Source organism: Elephas maximus, chromosome 6 (genome assembly GCF_024166365.1).
Source record: "Elephas maximus indicus isolate mEleMax1 chromosome 6, mEleMax1 primary haplotype, whole genome shotgun sequence".
In the NCBI taxonomy this organism is placed as follows: Eukaryota; Metazoa; Chordata; class Mammalia; order Proboscidea; family Elephantidae; genus Elephas; species Elephas maximus.
The window spans coordinates 36054968-36082552 of record NC_064824.1 but is presented as its reverse complement, the minus strand read 5'-3'; the positions used below and the strand labels follow the sequence as shown (position 1 = coordinate 36082552).

Here is a 27585-nt window from a genome sequence, read left to right as displayed (position 1 = left end):
CTCTTAAAAACTAATCTTTGGTATACATTTATCCTTTTCGTGGAAACTCCTTTAATGTATAACAAGTTAATTTTTCCTTTCAACTTTGTTCCTTTGATGAAACAAGAAACAGTATAACTCTTTGCTGTATTGATTTTCAAGGTTGCTTGGTATAGAGGGCAAGCAAAAGTAGAATTGGTACCTGACATGTTAAATGAAAGTCCTCGAGATCCATTTAACATACCAGACACCAATTCTACTGAATGCCTGCTTGACTCACTTCACATCTATTAGAATGCTTCTGAGGAATCCAAGGGTAGTGCAAAAGGTTAAGCACTCAGTTACTAAAGGAAAGGTTGGCAGTTTGAACCCACCCAGAGGAACCTCTGAAGAAAGGCCTTGTGATCTTCTTCCAAAAGATCACAGCCATGAAAACCCTATGGATCACAGTTCCCCTCTGACACGTATGGGGTCACCACGAGCCAGGGCCAGCTCTATTGCAGCTAACAGCAGCATAGGTTACACAGGATGTGATATTCTCTGTTAAATTGTGAAAACTCTAGACCAGCCCCCCTCCCATGTCTAGTACATAGTTTACTGGTCATTCCTATTTATCTGGAAAAGAAATGTGAATTTAAAGCCCATTTTTAAAGATGGCTTCGAATTAAAAACCCTGAAAAAGTTATAAGCATCTCAGTACATTTTCAGCAGCCCTACCTCCCATATGAGGTCAAATAAATATTCACAGAATAAATGAGTCATAGAATTGGCAACCAGTTATTCTCAGGCATCTTACCTATCATTGGAAATTATTCAATTATTGTCTGATGGATATACTATCATGGACAACCATTGTGCAGGTGACCAACATGGTCAATCAGTGGCATTGCAGGCTGATTTCTCTGTCAAGGTTATGTCCAGATTTATTATGAGATCATTGATTACTGCATCACACCTAGCACCAACATGATCACAGGATCAGAATTACTGGCATTATCTATTGTAATTCTGATTTGTGCTGAGACTTGTATAATTCTATCCTCATATTTCCCATAAAGAAGTTCTTTCAATTCTTTGGAACGTTGATACGTGGTTCTCTTTTCCCCCAACAGCGTTCACTGCACAATCTGATAGTATTTTAGTTTATTTAATAAACATTACAAGTCAGAAATTTATATTTTTTCTATCGTTATTATAGTCACTGTTGCCATTGTAGCAATAGTCGTATTGTTTATTCTTATCCAAGACATGTAATGTGGCTGTAAATTAAAATAGCTTCAGTAGGTTTTTCAAGAAAACCGACCTCATTACTTTGTTCCCGTATTACCTGTTGCTCCTCTAACATTAAAAAAAAAAAAAATTTTTTTTTACTGTGGCTTAATTTTTGCAATGAACTGCTCATTTGGTTCTTTTCTGTTAGGATAAGAAGAGTTTGACATCAATTACAATACATATTAAAGAGAAACAGTGGCATAAAAGTGATACAGGATAATTCTACACTTTGTTAGAAAATGTAGAGCCTAAGACTCAACATTTCTTTGGGCCACATTCTCTGTTTTAGAAGGAATAGCTAGATATTTGCTTTCAGAGTATTTGATCACTTGATTATATGAAAAGGGAACAAGATACTGATGCTAATGGCTCCCTTCGGTGTAGTGAGACATTAGAGTGTATTTTTTCACACATACATCTGCCTGTATTAAATTTTTATATTAAACAAATGGGTTGAAAATTACCACCAGCAACACTTTATGTCATCATTCTGCTTTAAAAAAAATCCTTGCCTCCAGCAAGTCTGTCTTCCTTGAAAACACACTTTTAGCCAGCCATTCCATTACTCCTTTGTGATGACTGTTTTCATCTGCAGAAGGTTTGTGTCAGCTTTCAACATAATGATGCCAGTAACAATTGAAATATTTTTTTCTTTGTTGCTGCAGCTGCACCAATGGAAAAATTGCTTCTAGCTGTCAGTTATGTGATGGCTACTGTTATAATGGTGGCACATGCCAGCTGGACCCTGAGACAAATGTACCTGTGTGTCTGTGAGTATTTTATAGCATTGTGGGCATTTCTTGATAGGACTTTGCATATACATGGAATCCCTGGTCTCTTGCTCACAATTAATAATTCATTTTAAATGACTGTTTCATGGACCTCTCTGATCAAGTACCGCCCCTTCATTGGTTTATGTGCTACAGAGTCTCCCTCTTCATCAATTTGCTAATGATTTCATGAGGAAGAACACATTCAATTCTTAGCACCATACCCATTTCAGACATTCATAGATCTTTGACTTGGAAATGCAAGGGAAAAGATGTCCTAATTTCACTGCCCTCGTTCGGATACGCGAAACCCGGAGATAATCATCTTTTATGAATGTTTTGCTATTTCAGATCATTCATTTTAAAAGAACTTGAGATATCGTTTACAAGCCTATAATGTTTGTATCGGGTTTAGTGTTGTACCATACAAAACTATTAAGCTCCTGGCTCCTCTGGAATATGTTAACTCGAATCTGGGTTTCTGAACACCTAGAGAAATTACAGGAGATTCTCTGCTCCTGAGAAAACCTGGAATTTCATCACTACCCCTTCTCAATTCCCTGATAGTCTAGAATTGGCAATTTGAGATAAAGACTTCCACCTAGTATGGTCACTGTTTTGAGTTTTCTTTGTCCACTGGTCAACCTGAAGGAAAACATTCCCATATGATCCGCATCTACAGCCTGGTCCCCATCTCTTAAGAGTAGCATGTGATGAGTGCGTATGAGAAAGAAGGAGCATACCTGGGAACGTTTTTACTCCTTTGTTAACATTACTATTTCTGTATGAAATAATTGTAAAACCTTTGCCAAAAAAAAAAAAAGTTAGACGCCTTATTTAGCTGTATTTTACTGGAATTCTGCAGATGCTCTGTGGGGTTTAAAAGTCAGCGCTGTGACCAGAAAGCGAACCCTTGTGATCACTACTGTCAGAATGAGGGGATATGCACTTTAACTGCGTTTAATGAGCCGAGATGCAAGTAGGTTTAACCTTCCACTTACCACTGCGCTTCGTGTGACATCATTTCAGGCCACAGCTCATTGGCTCAAATCATGGACATCCATATGCATTTCACAGTGTACACTTAATCTTGGGGGCTCATCTGTGTCATACACACTTAACCTTTGCTTTGCTCACCAGCAAGTGTGTGCATCACAGGCTGCTAGAATGTCTAGAAATACAACGGAGGACATGAAACAGCTTCATGGAATTGTTTAATACAAATACATTTGCTAGAAGAGTAGCTTTTAATTAGAGAAGTGCAGAAGCAGGTGTTTTTAGACTTTATTACCATGCAATGGCGATGATTTCTATTTAGTAACTGACTTTCCAACTCTAGCAGATGGAAGAACAGATTATTTTGTTTCCCCAAATTTTATTGAGCATTCTCTATATTACCTTCAGAAATAAAATTCCTTTACAGAGAAAATAGATACAGGCTAAAAAAATAAAGAAGCTTTATTTCTTAGTAGTATTAAAAATTCTTTCCTGATTTATTTTCTTGTTGTTTTGAATATCCATGAAAAAATAAACTCAAATTCTCTAAGAAATTTCAGGAACCATCTGTGGGGTAACTATCAATGTTCATCACAATGGAAATTATTTTTGCTTTGTGCATTCGAACTTCAGAGAGGGAATGTACCTGGCATCCTCTTTAATACCCAATGTCATAATCAGCAGCCCTGATTGGCACCTAATGATATCTCCACTGGTGGCATTCTCAGAGTACCTAGTAATGGTTTTACAATCACAATTGTATTAAAATTCAGATATTTCATTAACAAAACCTCCTATTTGTTCATAATATTCTATTTCGTTATGCAAGCGAATGTCATTCTTTAGGTAATAGTTTAAAAATTAAGGGAAGTAATTAAAAAGAGTCACATAGGAAAAAATGTAACTCTTAACCTTTTCTGGAATATATTTGACTATGTTAAACCAATTTTCCTACATAAATGAATCCAGAAAGCCCCCTTTAAATATTATGCTATAAAACGTATATTAAAAAAAACCTATCAAAGAGTTGATTCAATTCTTAGCTTATGCTCAGTTTCACTATGTGTGGCAATTAAAGGTAAAGAGGAAAAGAGGGAGATCATTCTTTCATCCGACCTCTGCCCTACACCCACCCTTATTCTTTCAGTAATTCAGCAAGTATTAAGAAAACCCTGAAAGGGTGCTGGATCCTAGACATGTGAAGATGAAAGAAATTTTTTTTTTTTTTTTTTTACAAAGAAGCTGGAAGCCTTGATGGCTTCAGAGGTTAAGAGCTAAGACTGCTAACCAAAAAGTCAGCAGTTGGAATCCACCAGGCGCTTCTTGGAAACCCTGTGGGGCAGTTCTACTCTGTCCTGTAGGGTCGCTGTGAGTCAGAGTGGACTCATGGCAACAGTGTGTTAAGAAGCTGGAGCCCTGATGGTGCAGTGGTTAAACATTCAACTGCTAACCAAAAAAGTTTGGCAGTTCGAATCCTCCACCAGCTGCTCCTTGGAAATACTATAGGGGAAGTTCTACTTGGCCCTATAGGGTCAAGATGAGTCAGAATGGACTTGAGGGCAATTTTTTTTGGTTTATTTAGAAGCTATAGGGTTGCTATCAGTTGGAATGAACTCGGTGGCAATGGTTTTTCTTTTTTTTTTTTTTTTTTGGTTTGGTATTAAGGAACTCGCTAATTATCAAGCCTGAAGACTTATGAGCAACTAAATAACCTAAGATAAGGTCAGTATGAACACAGGGATGAAGGGAGGATGGTAGATTCTTGGCAGGGCAAGTGGAACATTATGGATGAGAGATGAGATAATACGGAAGACTTTATAAAAAAAGTGACATTTTGTTAAAGCGTGTCAATTCAGTAAGGTAGAGAAGAGCATTCTGAAAAGAAAGGGTAGCATAAGCAAAGAGGTCAATGTGAAACTTACTGGCCTTTTGGGGAACTATTGAATACATATATATAGCTAGAATGTGACTGTAGATCTGGGGGGAGGTGTGTGAGAAAATGAGGCTAGAAAGATAAATTGGAACTAAGTTTATGGCAAAATAAAGGGTTACACAGGAACCTGCAAACATCAGGCAGCCAAAGAGATTTGAGACAGAGGCGCAAGCTAATGGAGTTTGGATTTGAAGGTGGTACCTGTTAGCATGTGGAGAAAGCTCTGGAGATCAGCACAGAGACTCAACATCAAAAGGTTTGGCAGCACTGCAGGTGAGAAGTTATGAGAGCTTGAATCCAGGCAGTGCAGCTGGAGGGCAGAACAGTGCAGGCAGTAGATTCATAGATATTTCACAGTTAGTAAATCCAGGGTGATCCCAAGCCAAAATTTGATGGAGGTGTTTTTAAATTCATTTGTAGGACACTTGGTTTGGCGATGCCTGCTCTGAGGCCCAAACTTCATTTATTCTATCCTGCCTCATTTTTCCCTGGCAAGATACATACAATATTTCATGTCCACCTCCTTTCCTCACAAATTGGTCTCAGGGTCACTGCCTGTCCAGAAAATGTCACTTAACATAAGAATAAAAACATTTCTTTGGCATAGCAGCCCAGAAAAATGTTCTCTTCCATTTTTTTTTTTTTAACTCTTACTAAGAGTAAAAGATACTCGTTGGTGACAATTAGTCTCTCTGATAAACTCAGCCAGCAAATATTTATTGGAGAGAGTTATAGCAAATGCCATTTACTTTTGTGTATCTATGTCTCTATCTCTGCATTTGGCTCTATGAAAATTTTATCTGTGCTTGGTTTCTACTCCCGAAAATTTATTCTCGTAGTAGAAGTAAAACTCACCGCACTTCTCAAATTACTTAAAAATGAGCACAGAAGTAATTACTTTATCTCATCATTCATTCATTCATTCATTTATTCATTCACAATATATTTAGTGAGAACCAATGATGCGTAAGACCATGTGTAAATTAATAACAGAATTAGTAACAGGAAAACTGATTTAGCAAATGCTTTTCCCCAAGCACTGTTTGTTAACCACTTAACACACTTTATGGGTATTATATAATTTAATCAGTCTGACAACAACCCAATGAATTGACACTATTGTTATCCCCATTTCACAGATGAGGAAACTCAGGCCACACAACTAGGAAAAGATGAATGCCTGGGACTCAAACCATGCCTCTTCGATTCTAAATTCCATGCCCAGTTTATAACTCTTATGCTGTACTGGTCTTTTTGTGCTACAGTAGCTTCTATATAGTTTTTACTTTTGAAGAACTTAGAGTTCTTTTTGGATAGAGTGACTTTTAAATAAATTAAAATAAATACCATGTGGTAATTGTCATAATAAAAATATGACCAATGTGCTCTGGGAAAACAGTGGAACAGATGAGTTAATGATTCCCAGTGGTATAGGAAGGCTTCATAGATGAAGTGATATTTTCACTGCATTTAAAAATAAATGAGTAGGAAAGTTACAGAGGAAAAATGACTATAAACTTTTCTAGAAAGAGTGAGTGATACAATAAAAAGAGAAGAGGCATGAAAGTGAAAGGTGGATATTTTTGAGGATTTGTTGTTTTTGTTGTTGTTAGGTGACATTGAGTCGGTTCCAACTCTTAGCAACCCTATGTACAATGGAACACTGCACAGGAACAATGCCTGGGCCTGTGCCATCCTCATAATCTTTACTATGTTTACTCCTATTGTTACAGTCACTGTGTCAGTCCATCTCATTGAGGGTCTTCCTGTTTTTCACTGACGCCCTACTTTACCAAGCTTGATGTCCTTCTCCAGTGACTGGTTCTTCCTGATAACATGTCCAGAGTGTGTGAGACAAAGTCTCACCATTCTTGCTACTAAGGAGCATTCTGGCTGTACTTCTTCCAAGCCAGCTTTCATCATTCTCCTGGCATTCCATGGTGTATTCAATATTCTCCGACAACACCATAATTCAAAGGCATCAATTCTTCTTTGGTCTTTCTTACTCATTGTCCAGCTTTCCCATGCATATGAGGCGATTGAAAATACCATGGCTTAGGTCAGGCACACCTTAGTCCTCAAAGTGATATATTTGCTTTTTAACACTTTAAAGAGTTATTTTGTAGCAAATTTGCCCAATGCAGTAAGTCATATGATTTCCTGACAGGTGCTTCCACGGGTGTTGACTGTGGATTCAAGCAACATAAAATTGTTGACATCAAACTTTTCTCCATTTATCAAGATGTTGCTTATTGGTTCAGTTGTGAGAATTTTTGTTTTCTTCATGTTGAGGTGTAATCCATACTGAAGACTGTAGTCTTTGGTCTTCATCAGTAAGTGCTTTAAATTCTCTTTAATTTCAGCAAGCAATTTGTGTCATCTGTATAACACAGGTTATTAATGGGTCTTCCTCCAATCCCGATGCCCTGTTCTTATATAGTCCAGCTTCTCAGATTATTTGCTCAGCACACAGATTGAATATGTATGGTATAAGGATACAACCCTGATGCACACCTTTCTTGATTTAAACCACACAGTTCAGTATCCACTTGTTCTATTCTAACCACTGCCTCTTAATCTATGTACAAGTTCCACATGAGCGCCCTTAAGCATTATGGAATTCCCATTCTTCACAATGTTATCAATAATTTGTTATGATCCGCACCTTCAAATGCCTTTGCATAGGCAATAAAACACAGGTAAACATCTGTCTTGGTCATCTAGTGCTGCCATAACAGAAATACCACAAGTGGATGGCTTTAATAAAGAAAAATTTATTTTCTCACAGTCTAGTGGGTTATAAATCCAAATTCAGGTTGTCGGCTCCAGGGGAACCCTTCCTCTTTCTGTCAGCTTTGGAGGAAGGTCCTTGTCCTCAATCTTCCCCGGGTTGAGGAGCTTCTCAGGTGCAGGCACCCCGTGTGCAAAGGATGCACCCTGCTCCTGGTGCTGCTTTCTTGGTAGTATGAGGTCCCCAACTCTCTGCTTGCTTCCCTTTCCTTTTATCTCTTGAGAAATAAAAGGTGGTGCAGGCCACACCCCAGGGAAACTCCCTTTACATTGGATTAGAGATGTGACCTGGGTAAGGGTGGAGTTATAATCCCACTGTAATCCTTTTAACATAAAATTGTAATCACAAAATGGAGGACAACCACACAATACTGAGAATCATGGCCTAGCCAAGCTGACACATATTTTAGGGGGGGGACACAATTCAATCCATGGCAACATCTTTCTGGTATTCTTGGCTTTCAGCCAAGATCCATCTGACATCAGCAATAATTTCCCTCATTCCACATCCTCTTCTGATTTTGGCATGAATTTCTGGCAGGACCCTGTCAATGTACTGCTGCAGACGCTTTTGAATGATCTTAGCAAAATTTTATTTTAGTGTGATGTTAATATTAATGATGCTGTTTGAGAATTTTCAAGTTCTGTTGTATTATCTTTCTTTGGCATAGGCATAAACCTGGATCTATTCCCATCAGTTTACCATGTAGCTGTCTTCAAAATTTCTTGACATAGATGAGTGGACGCTTCCAACATTGCATCTATTTGTTGAAACATATCAATTGGTATTCTGTCAATTCTTGGAGCCTCATTATTTGCCAATGCCTCCAGTGCAGCTTGGATTTCTTCAATATCATTGGTTCTTAATCATATGCTACCTCCTGAAATGGTTGAACTTTGACCCATTCTTTTTGGTACAGTGACTCTGTTTATTCCTTTCATCATCTTTTGCTGCTTCCCATGTCATTCTGTATTTTCCGCATAGAATCCTTCAAAATTGCAACTAGAGTCTTGAATTTTTTCTTCAGTTCTTTCAGCTTGAGAAATGCTGAACATATTCTTCCCTTTTGGTTTTCTAACTCCAGGTCTTTGCACATTTCATTATAATACTTTACTTTGTCTTCTTGTGCCACCCCTTGAAGTCTTTTGTTCAGCTGTTTTACTCCACTGTTTCTTCCATTTGCTTTAGTTACTCCACATTCAAGAGCAAGCTTTAATTTTCTTCAGCTTCAACTTGAACTTGCATATGAGCAATTGATAGTCTTTTCTGCAGTAGATCCCTGACCTTGTTCTGACTGATAAAATTGAACTGCTCCATTGTCTCTTTTCACAGATGTAATCAATTTGATTCCTGTGTATTTCATCTGTTGAGGGTCAAGTGTAAAATTGCCATTTATGTTTTTGAAAACAAGGTATTTCCAATGAACATATCGTTGGTCTTGCAAAATTCTGTCATGTGACCTCCGGCATTGTTTTATCACCGAGGCCATATTTTCCAACTACCGATCCTTTCTTGTTTCAAGCTTTCACATTTTAGTCACCAGTAACTATCAATGCATCTCGATTGCATGTGTGATCAATTTCAGATTGCAGAAGTCTGAATATGGCATTACGGGTTGGTACCTAAATTTGAATAACAACCGTATTAGGTGGCTTTCCTTGTAGGCGTATGCATATTATCTTATCACTGACAGCATTGAACTTCAGGACAGCTCTTGAAATCTTCTAAACGATGAATGTGAGGCCGTTCCTCTTCAATTTGTCATTACCAGCATGATAGACCATACGTTTGTCCAATTCAAAATGGCCAATACCAGTCCATTTCAGCTCACTGATGCCTAGGATATCAATCTTCAAGCATTTCATTTCATTTTTGACAGCTTCCAATTTTCCTTGATTCATACTTTGGACATTCTATGTTCTGATCACTAAAGAATTTTTGCAGCTGTTTCTTCTCCTTTTGAGTTACGTCATATCAGCATGCCATATCACCAAAAGCTTTACTTCATCCATGTCATTAAAGTTAACTGTACTTTGAGAAGGCAGCTCTTCCCCTGTTATATTTTGAGTGCCTTCCAACCTGAGGGGTTCATCTTCTGGCACTACATTCGACAGTGTTCTGCTGTTATTCATAAGGTTTTCACTAGCCAATTTATCAGAAGTAGACCACCAAGTCCTTCTTCCTAGTCTGCCTTAATCTGAAAGCTCTGCTGAAACCTGTCCATGATGGGTGACCCTGCTGGTATTCAAAATACAAGTGGAATAGCTTCCAGCATCACAGTAACATGCAAGCCGCCACAGTACAACAAACTGACAGGTGAGTTGTTGAGGATACAACACAGGAAATGTGGCATAATGGAGGAGAGAAGATTAAAATTGTGAGGTAGATTTTATGCCGTGATACAGGAGTGGATTTATAAAAAGCAAAACAAAAAAGAGTAGAGGACTAAGGACTGAACCCTAGGAGGTACCAAAGTTTTGGTACTATGCGAGGGAGGTTTCAACAAAAGTAAATGAAGAAATAAAAGTTGCAGGAGGTTTATCAAAGAGTAGTTTCCTCTAAGTCAAAGGAGAAGCGTATCAAAGAATATCAACTCCAGGCAGTTTAATGTAGATAAGAGTTATAAATGGCTTATTGGATTTTTAAATAGATGGTCACTATGAGAGATTTTTAAAAGCCCTATACAGACAGAAACCAGGCTATAGTTTATTAACTAAAAGGTGAGGAATTAGAGAAAAATGTAGATTCATTTCCTAAGAATTTGTCTAGATTCGAGGGTAGGTAGGAGATAGAAAAACATTTTTGTTAAAAAAAAAAAGTATTCAAGAAAACTGTTCATTCAGTAAGTATTGGTGCTTATGTGTTTAGTGCTTCTGTTCTGCCTCCTCATTTATTGCATAGTTCCTGGGATCCTAAAAGCTTGTAAGAAGCAATAGAAGGCACAGCAAGTGGTCTCTATTCACCTGGGGCAATAGAAGAAGAAGGTGAGTCAGGAATAGGAGGAGGATATGGAAGGTGTGGCTATTTGCCTCCATGAACAACTGCCTCCTTTGCCATGAGACCAAAAGAAGTGGATGGTGCCTGGCTGTCAACACTGAACATTTTGATCAAAGATTCTATAGAAGAATCCTGATCAAAAGGGGGTAAATGGAGAACAGAATTTCAAATTCTCATGGACTCCAGACTTTCTGGAGCCATGAAGACTGGATGAACCCCCGAAACTAGTGCCCTGAGGTAACCTTTAAATTTTAGGCCAAAAATATTTCCTGAAGTCTTCTCAAAACCAAACAATAATTTAACTTAACTAGTAAAGTGTCTACCTTGAGCATTGTGCCATTTTAGGATCTGTCTCTATGGGATCAAATTGACAATAGCAAGTTGAAAGATTAGATAGGAACCTTAGCAGGTAGTGAGTTTATGTTAATGGTAGACGAACAAATCAGGAAGAGGAGAGTGAGAATGGTTGCATAACTCAAGGAATGTAACCGGTGTCACTGAATTGTACATGTAGAAATTGTTAAATTGGTGTGCATTTTGCTGTGTTTATTCTCAGCAACAACAGCAACAAAAAAAGAGTGGGGAGATGGTTCACAGATTTCATGCTTGTTTCTTAGAGTTGGAATTTTCCTGGTTTTACCTAAGATATTTATAATCCATTTAGTGTTAAAATATAAAAGGTCTATGATCAAGTACAATAGCAAATTAGTCCTGCTAAGGAACACTAAGCTCTCAGGAAACCCTGCTAAAATGATCAACTCTCCACACAAGGGGAGATTTTTTTTTGGAAACACAGATTTCAACCTGATCTCGCAATTGGTGGTGGTCATGTATCTTAAATGAAAAGTTTAGCATGTGCTATTTTGTTTAAAAGGATTATAGGAAACAAAGTCATTTTAAAAGAAAATTTAGTGTTTTCCTTAGTTTTTTCCTGTAGGTAAAAAACTATTTGAATTTTGCAGAACTTATACACATTTGGAAAGTCTTTGAAGTATTCAGATCCATGACGGTGATAGTTTTTCCACATTGAAATTTTATTACTGTATTCTTCAATTTAATCAATGGATTTGTTCTTTGAAAACTTTCACTTTTGTCTCTTGATGGCCATTTTCATTTATTACTATGTGTGTGGGAGAAAGAAAACCCCAAAGTGAAGCCCAGAATAGGTGAATAGAGTCTAGCCTTCTTTTCACGGAGGGAGTTTTGATATTTCATGGAGGAAGTTTATTTGGAGGGAGTTTTGACATTTATCAAATTAGGTATATTGAATAATGTTAAATAATGTTCTAATTTCAAATTAATGTATATTATTTTGACAATATTCATACCGTTAAATAATATTTGATTATGAGTCAGATTTCTTAACACAACGAAGAATTATTGAAAACAGTAACAAGTAGACCATGCCTTCCCACTTCTAAGATTTTTCTCCGGAGTCTGAATTTCATTTACATTGGATTTCAGTTTCTTTAAAACATAGAACTACTTTTTTTTTTTCTGAAGACAGTACAAATGGAAGATAAAAGTTTATTTCTGAATGGAGAAAAGTGTATACAAGAAAGTCTAGATTCTGTCCCCTCATGCACTGCTTTCATAATGAAGTTTCAAGTATCAAGTTTGAAGATATTTACCAGGATAAATTTTTTTTGACAGCTGATCATTTACTACGTGGTGGACATTTTTTCACAGACACCATAAACTGTGAACTAAATATATTCTTAAAGCTTATAAGAAGCTTACAGCAATTATGTATTAGCAGAGAAGATATTATATTTTACTGCAAAATATTATAAAAGTGATACAATTTTGTGGCTTTAAATGCTTAATTACTTGATTTAAACAGGGGAATGGAAAACAAAACAAAAATCATCAAGACAGGCCTGGCTTTAAGACTTTTTGTATTCGATTCGTTCTACTTTCACTTCATCTCCGATTGACTGGTTTCCTTCTCCGATAATAAATGTTTTAACTCCCTCACCTCCCCTACTACTATTACTGTATCAACATGGACACAGTCCCACACACATGTCCTCGCTGCATAAACAGTTTGCCACTCTACACCTAGATGCCTTGCTCAGACAGCTCACTCAACTGAAATGTCTCCCTTACCTTTGTTCCAGTAAACTTTTATTATCCCACTAGTCTCAACTCAGGTATCATCTCTCTGTACGTGGCACTTGATAAATGGATAATAAATATTTGTTGACTTGGGCTTAACTAAAATTTTTCAAAAGAGAACAACAAATTTTAGGGAAAAAATATATATATATGTATACCAAACCCATTGCCGTCAAGTCGATTCCAACTCCTAGCAACCCTATAGGACAAAGTAGAACTGCCCCCATAGAATTCCCAAGGAGCTGCTGATGGATTCGAACTGCCAGGCTTTTGGTTAGTAGACAAGCTTTTAACCATTGCGCCACTAGGCCTCCAGTATATATATAGCTCTCTGTATATTATCATATACATAGATGATAACATGTACTTTTATTTACTTTTCTCTTTATGCCACCTTAGGCATTTTTCCTGGGAAATTCACTGGCAGTCATTCTATAAGAAAATAACTAAGTGCTTTCATAGTATTTCTCATCTTTCCATAGCCTTCTTTTGGTTATAAATTCTCAAAGGCACAAAAATCAACCCTCTAATCCCAAACTGCAGCTGCACCCCACTGAAGACTAGAGAGATATTGAAATATTCTGGTAAACTTCTCTGAGGCAGAGATTACTAGTGCTTGAAGACTCACACAAGCATGTAGCAGAGGACAAGAGAAAGTCAGGAAGTCCTCCTTTCTTAATTCTTCTTTCTATTTTCTGGTTTTTGAGTGCAGATACAAAGCCTTATTCTGCTCATATCAATCTCCTATGTTGACAGTACCAGAGGAATCTAGTTATTGGCTTGTATGATCACTATCAAAGGTGAGACCGAGAGTAAGGAAGTTTTGCTGATTCCTCAACAAGATACAGAAAGTGGATAGGGCAAGAGTTTTGAAATCAGACTTACCTGGATTCATATACTCACTCTTTCTTTTAGTATTGGTTGACCTATCGGATTCTTTAAGCCTGGGCTTCTTCTTATCTAAGATAGTGATGTTAGTATGTACATTTAAAGACTTCCTTATGAAAGAAAATGTGTGGGCACCCATAACATTAGTCTGAAAACCTATGTTTAGAGTCAGTAGTTCCTCTATTTCTGCTTGGCTTCAACCATGACTATGGATCCAGACTTATAACTATCTTTTTATTTTAAATCTTTTTGGTGTAACACTTTACCTTATGATTTTATTTTAGGTAACTTCATTTGATTATTTGCTGAAGTTTTCTTTCAAACTCTAGTTCCAGTTTTGGACAAGCAGCTCTGGGCTGAGATCTTGATACTGCAGTTAAATAATAAAAAATTTACTAGCAGAGATTTGAAAACTCCCTATTGGTTTTGTATATTCTCCTTTTTTTTTTTAATTTTTATTTTTTAATCAGAGTTTTCTTCATAATATGAATTCTCCTGAGGATATGATCACAGTTCTCTATACCCTAAAGACAACTAAGTCAAGAAAAAAAAAAAAAAAAGTCAAGACTTTCTGCATTTGGACAAACTTTTATAGAGAATATTCTAAAACTATAGAAAAGCTAAAGCTCCAAGACTAAAAAAAAAAAAAAAAAGCTCCAAGACTAGAAACAAAGAATTCCTTAAAGCCAATATTAAACACATTTTTCTCATTTTATTTAGATTCATTCTACCATAGATGTTTATTTTAGAAATTAAAAAGTATTTTTTTATTTTTGTTTAAAAAAAATTATTTTTTTTCAGTGTTTTGGTTTTCCAGGGCTGCAGTAACAAAATACCACAAAATAGATGGTTTTAAAGAACAGAAATTTATTTTCTCATAGCTCTGGATGATGGAAGTCCAAATTTAGGGTGTCATCAGAGCTTTGCTTTCTTTCTGAGGTTCTAGGGGAAGATTCTTTATGGTAGCCCTAGTCTCACATACGTTGGACATGTTATCAAGAAGGACCAATCCCCGGAAAAGGACGTCATGCTTGGTCAAGCAAAGGGTCAGCAAAAAAAGAGAAAGATCCTCATCTAGATGGGTTGACACAGTGGCTGTAACAATGGGCTCAAACATAGCAATGTGTTGAGGATGGCACAGGACCGAGCAGTATTTTGTTCTGTTGTATGTAGGGTCCCTATTAGTCAGAACAGACTCAAAGGTACCTAATAACAATACATACACATATTGTTGGGTATGTTCAATGTTCTTCACCAACACCATAAATCAAAGTCATCAATTCTTTGGTTTTTCTTATTCATTGTCCAGGTTTTGCATGGATAAATAGATAGATAGACAGAGATAGGTACAGTAAAACCTGTGAAAGCCAGAAACTGTATAAGGCAGAAACCTGTCAGAGAAGGAAAACTCAAATATTTTCCACTAAATATACAGTGTTAGAAAAGTGGTGACTACAACCTGTCAAAAGCAGAAAACTTTCGAGATCCAAAAAAAACAAGGCAGTCCCATCTAGTTCCACCTCTCACAGGTTTTACTGTATTGTTATATATCTATATCTAGATATGGAAACCCTGGTGTTATAGTGGTTAAGTGCTACAGCTGTGAACCAGAAAGGTTGGCAGTTCAAATCCACCAGGTGTTCCTTGGAAACTCTATGGGGGCAGTTCTACTCTGTCCTGTAGGATGGCTATGAGTTGGAATCGACTAGATGGCAGTGGGGAATATCTAGATATATATAGATATAAACACACATATACACGTGTCTCTGTACATTTACATCTATATAAATGTATTATATGTATGTAATTTTATAAATTTGGATTGTAATGTGTATATGTGTGTGTGTATATGCCAAATTTATATATGATTATTGTTCTCACTTTTTTATTTTATGTCTTTATCACTTTTTTCTATTTTGTCCTTTGCTGTTTTTACTACTTTTAAAAATATTTATCTACTTCATTAATTTATAAAGAAAACTTTTATAATATTAAGTATCTTTTATGTTAAAATAAATCAGCTTCTTTTACATTAAAAAATTAACATAAACCATTTTATATAAATTCTCATATAAGAATTGCAATGTCATCTTTTGACTTTTTATTAAGGTGAGAACTTTAGTATGCTTCATTTCTTCACTCTTGCACTGATATTTAACAAAATAAACTATTTTTTTTAACTTACAGCTTCTCATTTAAAAATGGGTGCTGTTGAAAATAATTTTGGATATTGGAATTCAAAATTTTGCAATGATGTATTTAAATTGTTTCTATATTTACCACTGTACAGACTTCTTTGTTCTTTTTTAATTTAATTTAACTTTTTTTTTTTTTTATTGTACTTTAGGTGAAGGTTTACAGAACAAACTAGTTTCTCGTTAAACAGTATGCATATTGGTCTATGACATTGGTTAACAACCCCACGACATGTCAACACTTTCCCTTCTCAACCTTAGGTTCCCCATTACCAGCTTTCCTGTCCCCTCCTGCCTTCTAGTTCTGGCCCCTGGACTGGTGTGCCCCTTTAGTCTCGTTTTGTTTTATGGGCCTGTCCAATCTTTGGGTGAAGGGTAAACCTCAGGAGTGACTTCATTATTGAGCTGAAAGTGTGTCTGGGGGCCATGCCGTCAGGGTTTCTCCAGTATCTGTCAGGCAAGCATAGACTTCCTTATTTTTGATGTATTAATTTTCACTCAGTTAGTAAATGCAAATATGTCTTTTTGTTTTTGCAAATGAACAAATAGATGCTAAATATTCTAAATCATAGCAAATCTCAAGACATTTTATTGCTTTCACATATAAATAACTTGGGGTCACAAAAACTGTAGTTTGTTGGAATTTTTACTGCTTGGAATTTGAGATTGCAGAATAGTCTCAGGTCAACGTTGTTCTTAAATACTTATATGCAATTTGATTTTGTTGTTTTTTGCTTTTTTCCTTATTAATTCAAAATAATAGAATATATGCAAGCATGGTTTTCTTTTGATTTTGCTTTTGTTTTCCTACCCCCATCCATGAACATCGAAAGTCATTTCCACCTGCATAATGAGAACTTTTTTTCAGTTCACATAAACATCTTTAATTATACTTTGGATTCTTGCATCTCTTTCTATTTTTCTGGTTTCTTCTAATCAAAATATACCTTAAAAAAAAACTTTTTAAAGGTATATTTTAATCTTTGGTCCATAGTATCTCTTCTCCTCATCTTTTCTTACTTATTCTGTTTTTTACACTTGCATTTTCAAAGAATTTTCCATGCTTGACTTTTTTTATCATGATTTCATTTTTTACTCTAATATGTAACATATTGAATGCAAATTTTAATGCTATAACTGCCTTTTAATTTTTTTCAGTCCTCCTGTGTCTCTTTCATGTCAAGTTGTTTTATTTTTAAGAGTTTGCTACTAAAAAAAACCCACATCGTGTTTAATTTATATTCAAGATTCCAAAACTTTGCTAAAAAGTGAATGTAGTAAGTAGTTTTTATAGCTATGATTTTTATTTATGCTTTTATAATAGGCTTTTCGCTTTCTCTCATTAATACATGCAGTTATTTTTCCATATACCTCATGCTGAGCTTTTAATTGTCTAATTTATCCCTAAATGTGATGAGTCATCCAGGCCTAGTGATTAAGTAGCCTGGTGAGTGTATTCACTTTACCCCAGCTCTTCCTTCATTTGAGGGTAGTAAATCCATTTTCCACATCTACCTCTGGAATACATGTTCATACAGTTTCTAGCCCTTAACCCTATTATCTGAAAAAAAAAAAAAAAAAAAACATGCATCTGATCAGTTGTTTTCAAAAAAACTTATACTTTCTGGTTCCTTAGAAAAAATCACAAGCAAAGCTTCTTCTGTTTCAGCCTCCTCTCTTTTACTTCTGGTTGGTACATATCCCAAGATGCATGGTGCCTCTAAGAGAGCTTCCTGCTCTGTTACTTTTTTAGAATTGCATTAAATGGATCTCTACTGTCTCATTCTCATCATAATACAAATGTGCTTTATTTCTTTAACCTTAAACACAGCAGTGTATGTATGTTTTGTGTGTGTGGTGTGGGTATGTGTGTGTGTGTGTGTGTGGAGGGAGAGAGAGAGAGAGAGAAAGAAAGAGGCTATTATCTGAGATATATGGGCATTTTTTGAATTGTGAGAATTTCCTACTGTTGTGGATTAAATGAGCCCTGGTGACACAGTGGTTAAAGTGTTCAGCTGCAAACGGAAATGTCGGCGGTTCAAATCCACCAGCCAATTAAGGGAGAGAGATGTGGCAATCTGCTTCCATAAAGATTGTTGTTGTTGTTAGATGTCATCGTGTTGGTCCTGACACATAGCAACCCTACGTACAACAGAAGGAAACACTTACTGGTCCTGCACCTTCCTCACAATCCTTGCTAGGTTTGAGCCCATTGTTGCAAATCTGTAATTTGTAAGTGCCTCCGTTAGGAAAGTCTTAAAGAAACACATCAAAATCAGAAGAAAGAAACAATTTTTAAAGTATTTGAATCTTCTGATAAAGGAAAAGTAAAAAGATTGATTCTGACATTGCTTTGCCTCTGAAGTCAAGTCAATCCGGACACCATTGTTTTGAAAACGGCAGTATCACCAAACTCCAAGACATCTCTTATATATTCCCACTTCCTGCTCATACCCAGAACAATTCTCCAGGTGGTCAGAAACAGGGCAGCACTGTCAGTTTTTATGTTCTAGTTCTTCATTTCAAGAAAAAAGCTAAAACGTCTTGCTGTGAGCATTTTCCCCCACTTGTATTTGGTAAGATTTGTATGGACAACTGTTCTTTGTTTTTCTGTTTTGGAAAAAATGGTCTCCATGAAATTATCTGCTTTTTCTGCTCTCGTGTGTGGGTGTGTGTGTGTGTATGTGTGTGTGTTTACATTTCTCATGTTACTTTATGATATTGCATATTTTATGGCTAGAATTGACCTCTCAGCTCTGTGTGGCCTTTAGACATCAAACATATTTCTACAAAATTGCCCTGGGAATGTTGCCTATTCTACTCCATGGCCCCTTTAAATTTATGTCTATTTTTCTCTGGAAAAATGTAAATCCCATCAAGAAAGAGGTATGTCCTATTTATCTATTTAACCCCTCAAAGCTAGCATGCATTCTTTACATAAAAAAAAAAAAAAAAATTATTTATAATTTTTTTTTTTGTGCTTAATTAACATTTGCTGTAGAAGTAAGGTCTTGGCTCCTTTATTATATTGTAAGTTGTGAGGCCTATATTTTGATCATCTTTCTATCATTGTGTAACGGCTCATCTTACTTCTCTAATAAATCCTCAAAGAATGCAAGAGTCAGAAAAATAAAAAAAAAGATTTCATTCTTAAATTATTTTTATTCTCTTTCTCATATTTATGAAACATTTGAAAACTACTTTAAGGCTTTTCCTGAGTTTTCTGGAACTGAGGGTAAATATCTCTCACTACATAAAAAAAAACAGGTAGGCTTAATACATCATCCTAAATTGTTAGGAAAACTTCTTCCTGTTTATTTTGTTCCCTCTTCTCCCAGTCTTTTATTTTGCTCCTGTTTTTTGGTTCTTGGGTTTTACTCCAGCATTTGCTCTCAATAATGAATGGAGAAGAAGAGGAATGTAAGGTACATCTTCTTCCTTTGAGGTTCTCCAAGTCTGTTTGAGGAAAAAGACGAATTGAGAAGGAATATGGCAGGTGATTTAGGGATTTGAGTAATGTCATGATAAATGATGTTTGTCGAGAAGCATTGGATAATACTGTCAACCTTTTGGTTAGCAACCAAGTTCTTAACCACTGTGCCACCAGAGCCCCATGTTTAGCTAGAAGTTTGAAAATCATTCTGAAAGCATTCTTAATTTGAATTATCTCAAATATATATACATATATATGTACGCATTATATGTTTATATACACACATTTATATATGTGAGCGTATATATTAAACATATAAACATATATAATTAAATATATAAATATATTTTATTGTTAATACATTATATATAATGTAATATATACATTAGAATGATCTTGTGTATATATTAATATATTGGAAAAAGAGTTTGTGGGTTTTAAAAAAGAGATATTAAAATGAATCCCAACATGCTATTTATGGACAGTAATTTCTTTTTTTCAATTCAAAAGAAGTGACTAGTCAGTTTGTGAGAAAACAGGGCATAAAAGAGCCAAGTGATATACCTTATATCTCGGGGTTGTAGTTTGCCTTTTTGTTTTTTCAAAATCTAAATTGATGAGTATTTGAGTCAGGTCATTATTCAGACGTGAAAGAGGCATGATCAAAATTGTAATGTAAGGTGGTACCTGTGTGTTGCACTGCCTAGGTTCCTGTCCCAGCTCAGCTACTGACTAGCCATGTGATACTGGGCAATTTTTTTTTCTGCTCTTATTTTAATAGGGAAATACTATGAACATCTACCCAATCAGATTTTTTTTGAGGCTTAAATAATATAATTCATGTAAATAGAATAGTACCTGCAATATAGAAACCCTTTTTTTTAAAAAAAGTACATTCTTAAAGCCATGATAATAGACAGGACATAAAATGATCAGAAAATGGACTAATTTGGGCTTCTTGAAATCTGTAGATAAAAAATATAGATTTAAAAGAAAAAGTACTTGGTGTTGAAAATAACCCAAAACCTGGCATAAACAAAAATTAGTATTACAGTAGCAACAACAGTTAATAATAGTGGTTGAAGGTAACCACAGAGATAAGTAAAGCCCAGCTCGAGTCCTCTTTAGGGAAACCACAGAAAAAAAGGACAGGGTTTCTGCCTTCAGTTACCTTAGAAAACACACGCAGAAATTGGCTTTAAAAACACTTTCAACGTGGATTTAAAAAAATGCAGAATGATGCAAGGTGAACGTGTTAGTGCCGAAATGGACATTCATTAAGAGAGTGGTCTGAATTAGGCATTTTATTGTTTTCTAGTTGTGTGATTATTCCAGTCTAATTATTTTTTTAAAGGTTCAGCCTTATTTGTCAAGTTCTTAGGATGAAAAATATATAAGAAAATGCACAGGTTGTGGCTTTTGGGGAGAAGTTAATGAGTTCTGTTTCTGTCGCAAATTTTAAAAAGCTGGGAATGATTCCCCTATATTGCAACAATTAAGGCCTTGGTTTCTCAAAATACTGGCCCTGCAGAATGGAGACTGCAGGCTTTGCTCTTCAGTGCTCCTTGATGTCAGGCTCTGCAGCATGCCTCCATGTGGACTGGCGGCCTGGTGGCCCCATAGAGAATATTTGAGAAAAGTCCAAGGAAGTTGTCATGGGTGATTTCAGACAGATCACAACTCCCAGCAGGGGTAATGAGCAATTCAACTTTAGCTGTCTGTGTCACCCACATTTCAAGAGCCAGGTCTTTATTTTCTGCCCCTTGGTATATTTCAAAGCACAAAGTATGAAATGTAGATGTCTTTTGGAGTGGTAAAGGCCAAGAAAACCTGTCACATCAATATCTATCCTTTAGGATCCCAGGTAACAAGTTGTAGCTTGTTCTAGCTTTTGCCATGTTAGTCGTGCCATGGGAAAAAAAGGAATCCAGACATCACATTTCTCTGAACAAGTAAAAAGCCCCGTTTGTGCTTTCAGAAGGCAAGTGGCACTGTGTAGTAAAGAGCCATTATTACACAGTTGCATGTAGGGAAGCTATTGTTATGGAGCTTTGATAGATTGAAACTATTTGTCCTTGTTTTTGAGATATATACTTGACCTTTAATGTGGTCAGTAGACAAGAATAACTAAAGAAACCAAGCACAATACAATCAAATATTATTTTCATGTGTGTAATTGCTACTTTTTTCATAATTTAAATTCTTTGCCTCTCTATTAGTCTGCTTTCACTAGATTTTGCTGCTATAATGAACAGTCCCAGATCTTAGGTACTTATCAAAACAAAGATTTATTTCTTGCTTATGTTCCGTCCTAGAGTAAGTCAAGAAAACAAGGTCAATCAACATTTTACTTAGTACTTGATCCCTTAAAAACTTTGTGTAATCCCCAGAATAAGGCTTGACTTATATGGCTTAACCAGAAACATTAGTTGAAAAGTTAAAAAAATAAATAAAACATTTCTTATATTATCACCATTTAAGAAAACACTGTATTTCTCCTTTTTCTCACTCAGATAGTAGTAGAAGGAAGCTATCATGTTAAAGGAGTAAAGAAACCTAAATGTAACACTTATTCCATTGGGAATACAATCATAAATCATAATTTTATTGGTATGCCACATACAATCTGTAATGTACATAACATTATTTATCACCTGAGAGAAATAGACAAATGTAGCTACTAAACAAATTTTATATATATTAACTAAACAAATTTTACATACGTTATGCCATTTAATCTAAGAAACCTGGATTTTGTTTTTCTTTTATTTTTACTTTTATGATGTTCACCCTGCCTTGACAGAAAAAAAAAAAGAAGAAGAAAGGAAGGAAGGAAGGGGAGAAAGGGAAGTTTCCATATCAAAGTCCCCTTTAGGCAAACACCTTTTGAACTAATTTTTACTTTTTTTTTTATTTTTGACATGAAAAGAAAATAAAAATGTCATAGTTTGCTGAATCCTGGGACAAGAAATAAAGTGTCACACAACTGACATTATTGGATGAATAAAAACTACATGCCCATCTCACTAGAATGTGATCACTTAATTTTGAAAATGGATTTAATGAATAAATAAAGGATGGGAAGGAGAAAAAAAGGAATGAAATATTTGCCTGTTCTTGTGGTTCTTAGGGACCCTGAGGTGGCACATTTGGTTTGCACTTGACTGCTAACCTAAAGATCGTCAGTTCAGACCCACCCAGAGGTAACCACTGAAGAAAAGCCTGATATCTGCTTTCATTAAAATTACAGCCAAGAAAACCCTCTGGAGCAGTTCTTCTTTATAACACATGGGGTCGCCATGGGTCAGAATCAACTGTAGGGCAACTAACAACAACATAACAACATTATGGTTCTTACATTTAACTAAAACACCAAATCAAACCCACTGCCTTCAAGTCAATGCCAACTCATAGCAACCCTGTAGGACAGAGTAAAATCGCCCCATAAGGTTTTTAAGGCTGTAAATCTTTTCGGAAGCAGATTATCACATCTTTCTCTCAAAGAGCATCTGGTCGGCTCAAACTGATGTCCTTTCGGGATGACAATTCCTTTCAGTGACAAATGACTGGTAACTAGATAAAAACATATCGTTATTAACAGTGTTATACGTGCTTCACAGAATAGGATCTGGTGCACGTATATGACACTACTACATATGTATGTGTATCCATATGTTCGGTCATTCCTCTTCCATTCATTCATTCATTTTGTCAAGCAGCAAGCATATCTTGATTGACCAAACATATATTTTGACCTTGTGCCAGACACTGTTCAAGAAATGCAGACGTACAAAGCTGAATAGTATTTAATTCCTACCTCTTAGCCCAGCATAGCCATAGGCAGATTAATATTTAGATATTTGTGAATGCATGTGTAAGTAGAGAAATGCCAAAACAGGACATACCATATATGTGATTTTGTGTTGATCATATATATATATATATATGTTTGCAACTCCCCCAAGTAGATTTCTTTATAATGTAAGATACTACCGTAATATTTTATAAAAATTTAGGCTTATTAAAGACAGTTGTCTCTGCTTCCTGAATCAATTTTCAGACCATTGTCTACATTAATCTACTCACTGTGATCTAAAATAATAATCTGACACTCAGATTAGAATAGAAATGTGTTAGGAGGCATCTTCTGCATAAAATTTCATGTTTCCATCTGCAACATGTTCCTATAAATGTATTAAAAAATCTAGTGAGTGTTTTTGTGTCGAATTAAAATTTATGTAGGATAAACAAATTTCTTAATTCATACTGTAGATTGACTTTAGTGAATCTTTTCCATTTTATAAACTTTTTTGATGACTTCCCTTGTTTTTAACCAATACAATTTTAAAAATCTGTTGAAAGTGCAGGTCCTATATTTTGAAGAAGACTGAAAGATAGTAATTGGGAAGTTGAAATTGATACAAATTTCAAAGTCCCTTTATCAATTACAGATTGTTTGGTCCTGGAAAGCTTCAGTGTTGCCTTTTGGTGGATATGTGAGGATCATCAAGAAATCTTATAACTGGAACAAGGGCTATGCTAAAATACCAGAGAGACAATAGCCATTTGTATATCAGATTAATTTTCCAATGATTCAGACTATAAATTACACAAGTTACTAACAACAATATTTCAGAACTTAAGTGCTACAACAATAATAAAATTAAATATGTTTTAGAGAATTAGATGTTATGTATTGAACTGATAAATGCATTCACACGTTCAAAAGCCATGCAAAAACACCTCTTATTATCCTACCACTGTCCCAAATTTTACAGGGTGAACATACCTTGAACAATGCTTAATAACTGCAGTTGGATGTACCTGAAATTCTGAACATAATTTGTTTCAGGTCTCACCACCCAGCACCACATAAACCCTAAAAAGTAGAAAGGGCCTTTGTTGGGTTTTTGTAGAAAAATTCTTTAGTTTTTTCCCTTATTTTGTGCTAAAACCTCATGTATTCAGTTAGCAAACTAGTTATTTTGTCTGCATGGCACTCAGCATTCTTTTGGACTGAGGTTTTCCCCCCATGGTTTTGTTTGACTTGACATTCTTTACCAATTTTGCAATTGTCCGCTCGTTTTGTCATCGTGCAGGTATACCTTCCCACTGGCCTTGCAGCACACATTCTGTTTTTCTTCTCCCGTTTAGGTATAGAACTGCAGCTTCTCTTCTAATGTAATAGCTTACTTTTATGTTTTCAATTACACCCACCATAGTACTTAATACTAATTTTATGATTGTCCCTTTTCCCTTTCAGTTGATGCATATAATATATTCAGTTAAGCAGAAATAGTCTACTTAAAATATATATACATATACATGTACATGTACTTGTACATATACATATACATATACATATACATATACATATACATATACATATACATATACATATACATATACATATACATATACATATACATATACATATACATATACATATACATATACATATACATATACATATACATATACATATACATATACATATACATAAAACCAAACCCAGTGCTGTCGAGTCAATTCTGATTCATAACAACCCTATAGGACAGAATAGAACTGCCCCATTGAGTTTCTGAGGAGTACGTGGCAGATTTAAACTGCTGACTCTTTGCTTAGCAACTGTAACACTTAACCACTACGCCACCAGGGTTCCATATATATATATACATATATATCTCGTATGCCTTTCAGATCTGCTTTCAATAGCATTCCCTGGAGAATATCTAGACGGTACAAGTTTTCTGTTACTAGAAATCTCATTTTTTAAATATATTTATTCAATCATTTCATACTTCAGTGGCCCTTTCTGCTGGGGTGGCTTGCATAGAATTTTATTTTTAAACATTTCTATCTTAAACTGCCCAAATTAAACTTCTTTTTATGGATAATTTATTGGCAAACTAGATTTCATCTTTTATCTTGCTACTTACCTATTAAAATATATCACTTAAAAAAATCATTTTCTCAATTTTATTCCTTCCATGGCCACCTCTTCAAATGAAATTTCTTGTTAACTTTTAATTTTTTGTTAAAAAAAAAAAAAGCTGTTCAATTTATTGGACATCTCATTATTTCTTAACCTAACCCTCTTAATACTTCTCAGAAATCAAGAAATCTTTCTGACTAAATTCTCTTATAACATAAAAGTAAGGTTATTTGTGTCCATAGAAATCCAGAATTATCAGAACTAAATCCATTGCCGTGAAGTTGATTCCAACTCATAGTGACCTTACAGGACAGAGTAGAACTGCCCCATCATTTCCAAGGCTGTGATCTTTACAGAAGCAGACTGCCACATATTTCTCCCATGTAGTGGCTGGTGTGTTTGAACTGCTGATCTTTCAGTTAGCAGCCAAATGTTTAACCACGGCATAACCAGGGTTCATCTAGTTAACACTTAATTACTAAATGTAATACTTTAAAACTAAGCATTATAGTATATTATTATAGAGTTAAATCAAATATATTCATTACAACAAACATAAATTTAAGGTACTATATTTGGCTCTTCAAAGTGAACAAAGTAATACCTAGCTATTGCCATGCAAGAAGTTATAGTCAAATTTGGATTAAAAAAAATACAATAAATAGAAATTATAGTAGAAGACAGTTTATAAAAATATACCAAATAAGTGGAACATGAGCACATTTTTATAGAAGTTCAAAATTGTATTAATTGCATCATAATAATGGTTTTATTTGTTGTTTCCACATTTTAGATAGATTTATAAATGTTAGACCTTTAAAGAAGTATTAGATAAATTGACAGTGGTTTTGAATTGCTACTAAAATGTGAAGTTGACATCAAGGAGGATATTAATACTCTTCAATGATATTTCCCCACTGCCACTACCATCGACTGACCACAGGTCCGAGACAACATGGTAATTCTTACAGTTTTACAACTCAAATAAAAAAAAGGGTTTATATACATTTGTTCAGATAATACTTCAACTTTTTTATTAAGAGCCTGATTGTCCCCTGGACATGAGGGAGTGAGAAATAGAATTTATGCCCGCTCCTGCACAGAGTTGAAAGAATCATGGCATTGTAAAAGAAAAATGATAAAATAATAACTCCACTTTTATTTCTACCACTTACTAGGTGTGCCTCTTTGGGCAAATTATTTGAACATTTACTATCTCATTTGCATACAGTGGATAATTTCTATAGGTAGGGTTATTGTAGAAGTTGAATAAGAAGTGTATTTTTGTATGAAAGTGCTTATCCTGGTATATGGCCCAAAGATCAGCAAATGATAATTGAAACATGCAAAACTACAAAGCATATTACAAAAATTAAATATCATTATATACACATGAAATATTTTTATCTATAAGGTTATGAAACAATAAAAGTAAAAAGTGATTTCAAGTAAAACTGACAAGTAAGTTGATAAATAAATACCTGTCCCAAAAGCAATGATATTTGCTGTATTTTGCTGTGCTATTGTCACAAAAGGTGCTGGGACACAATGTGTAAAGCTTCAAAGAAGGCAATGTCCTGTAAGTGCAGTCATATAAAGCAGTCATATACTCAGGACTAAATGAGTGAAATTCACAGAGTGAATCACAAAAACTATTTTGCAATTGACATTTTAGTTTTTTCTAGTTTTCTTCACTCTATGGAAATACTATGGACTAAATTTTATACCCAAAATGCAATCATATTTTTCATTTTTTATCAAATGAGATTTTTGGAGCACTTCAACATGCATGACACCATGCAGAAGTTTCCCATGGCTTCTTTAATACCTTTGTGCCACTTTTTTTTCCTTCTGTGTGGCGAAAGAAAAGGGTATATTAAGAGATTTTTCTTTCTAAATGCCTCCATCGTTATGGTTAATAAGGGCAGCCTAGCACGTGTATATATGTATAAGAGGAGAAATTCAATTTCAAATAGCTTTAAGGTTCACCTTTGAATTTTATTTTGGTCAGAAGAGTCCCATGACCTTTACATTTGATGAAAAAAGGAAGCAGATATTAATATCATTATTTTATTTTGAAGTCTTCCCAAAGCAGGTAACTCTAGGCCACATTTCTGCAAAATAGCAGTTGCAGTTCATCTAAGTCGATGATTGTTAAAGTGAAAAACAATACTTAAGATTTTAATACATCTTCACTATTTTATATCTAATTTCAATTATTTTTATAAAAAATCACTCTACTTCACTGCTATGATTATTTTGGGCAGTCTAATTATAT

The 27585-nt window shown here is 35.1% G+C and overlaps 1 protein-coding gene across 1 annotated transcript in view; it reads left to right on the top strand.

Moving 5' to 3' along the window:
* The window catches only part of LRP1B (LDL receptor related protein 1B), a 1748032-nt gene that overhangs the window by 1701333 nt on the left and 19114 nt on the right, over positions 1-27585 (top strand). The window contains exon 86 of the mRNA XM_049888441.1: positions 1917-2021. Within this exon, the coding sequence (XP_049744398.1) occupies positions 1917-2021 (105 nt within the window). The remainder of the gene's footprint in view (positions 1-1916; positions 2022-27585) is intronic.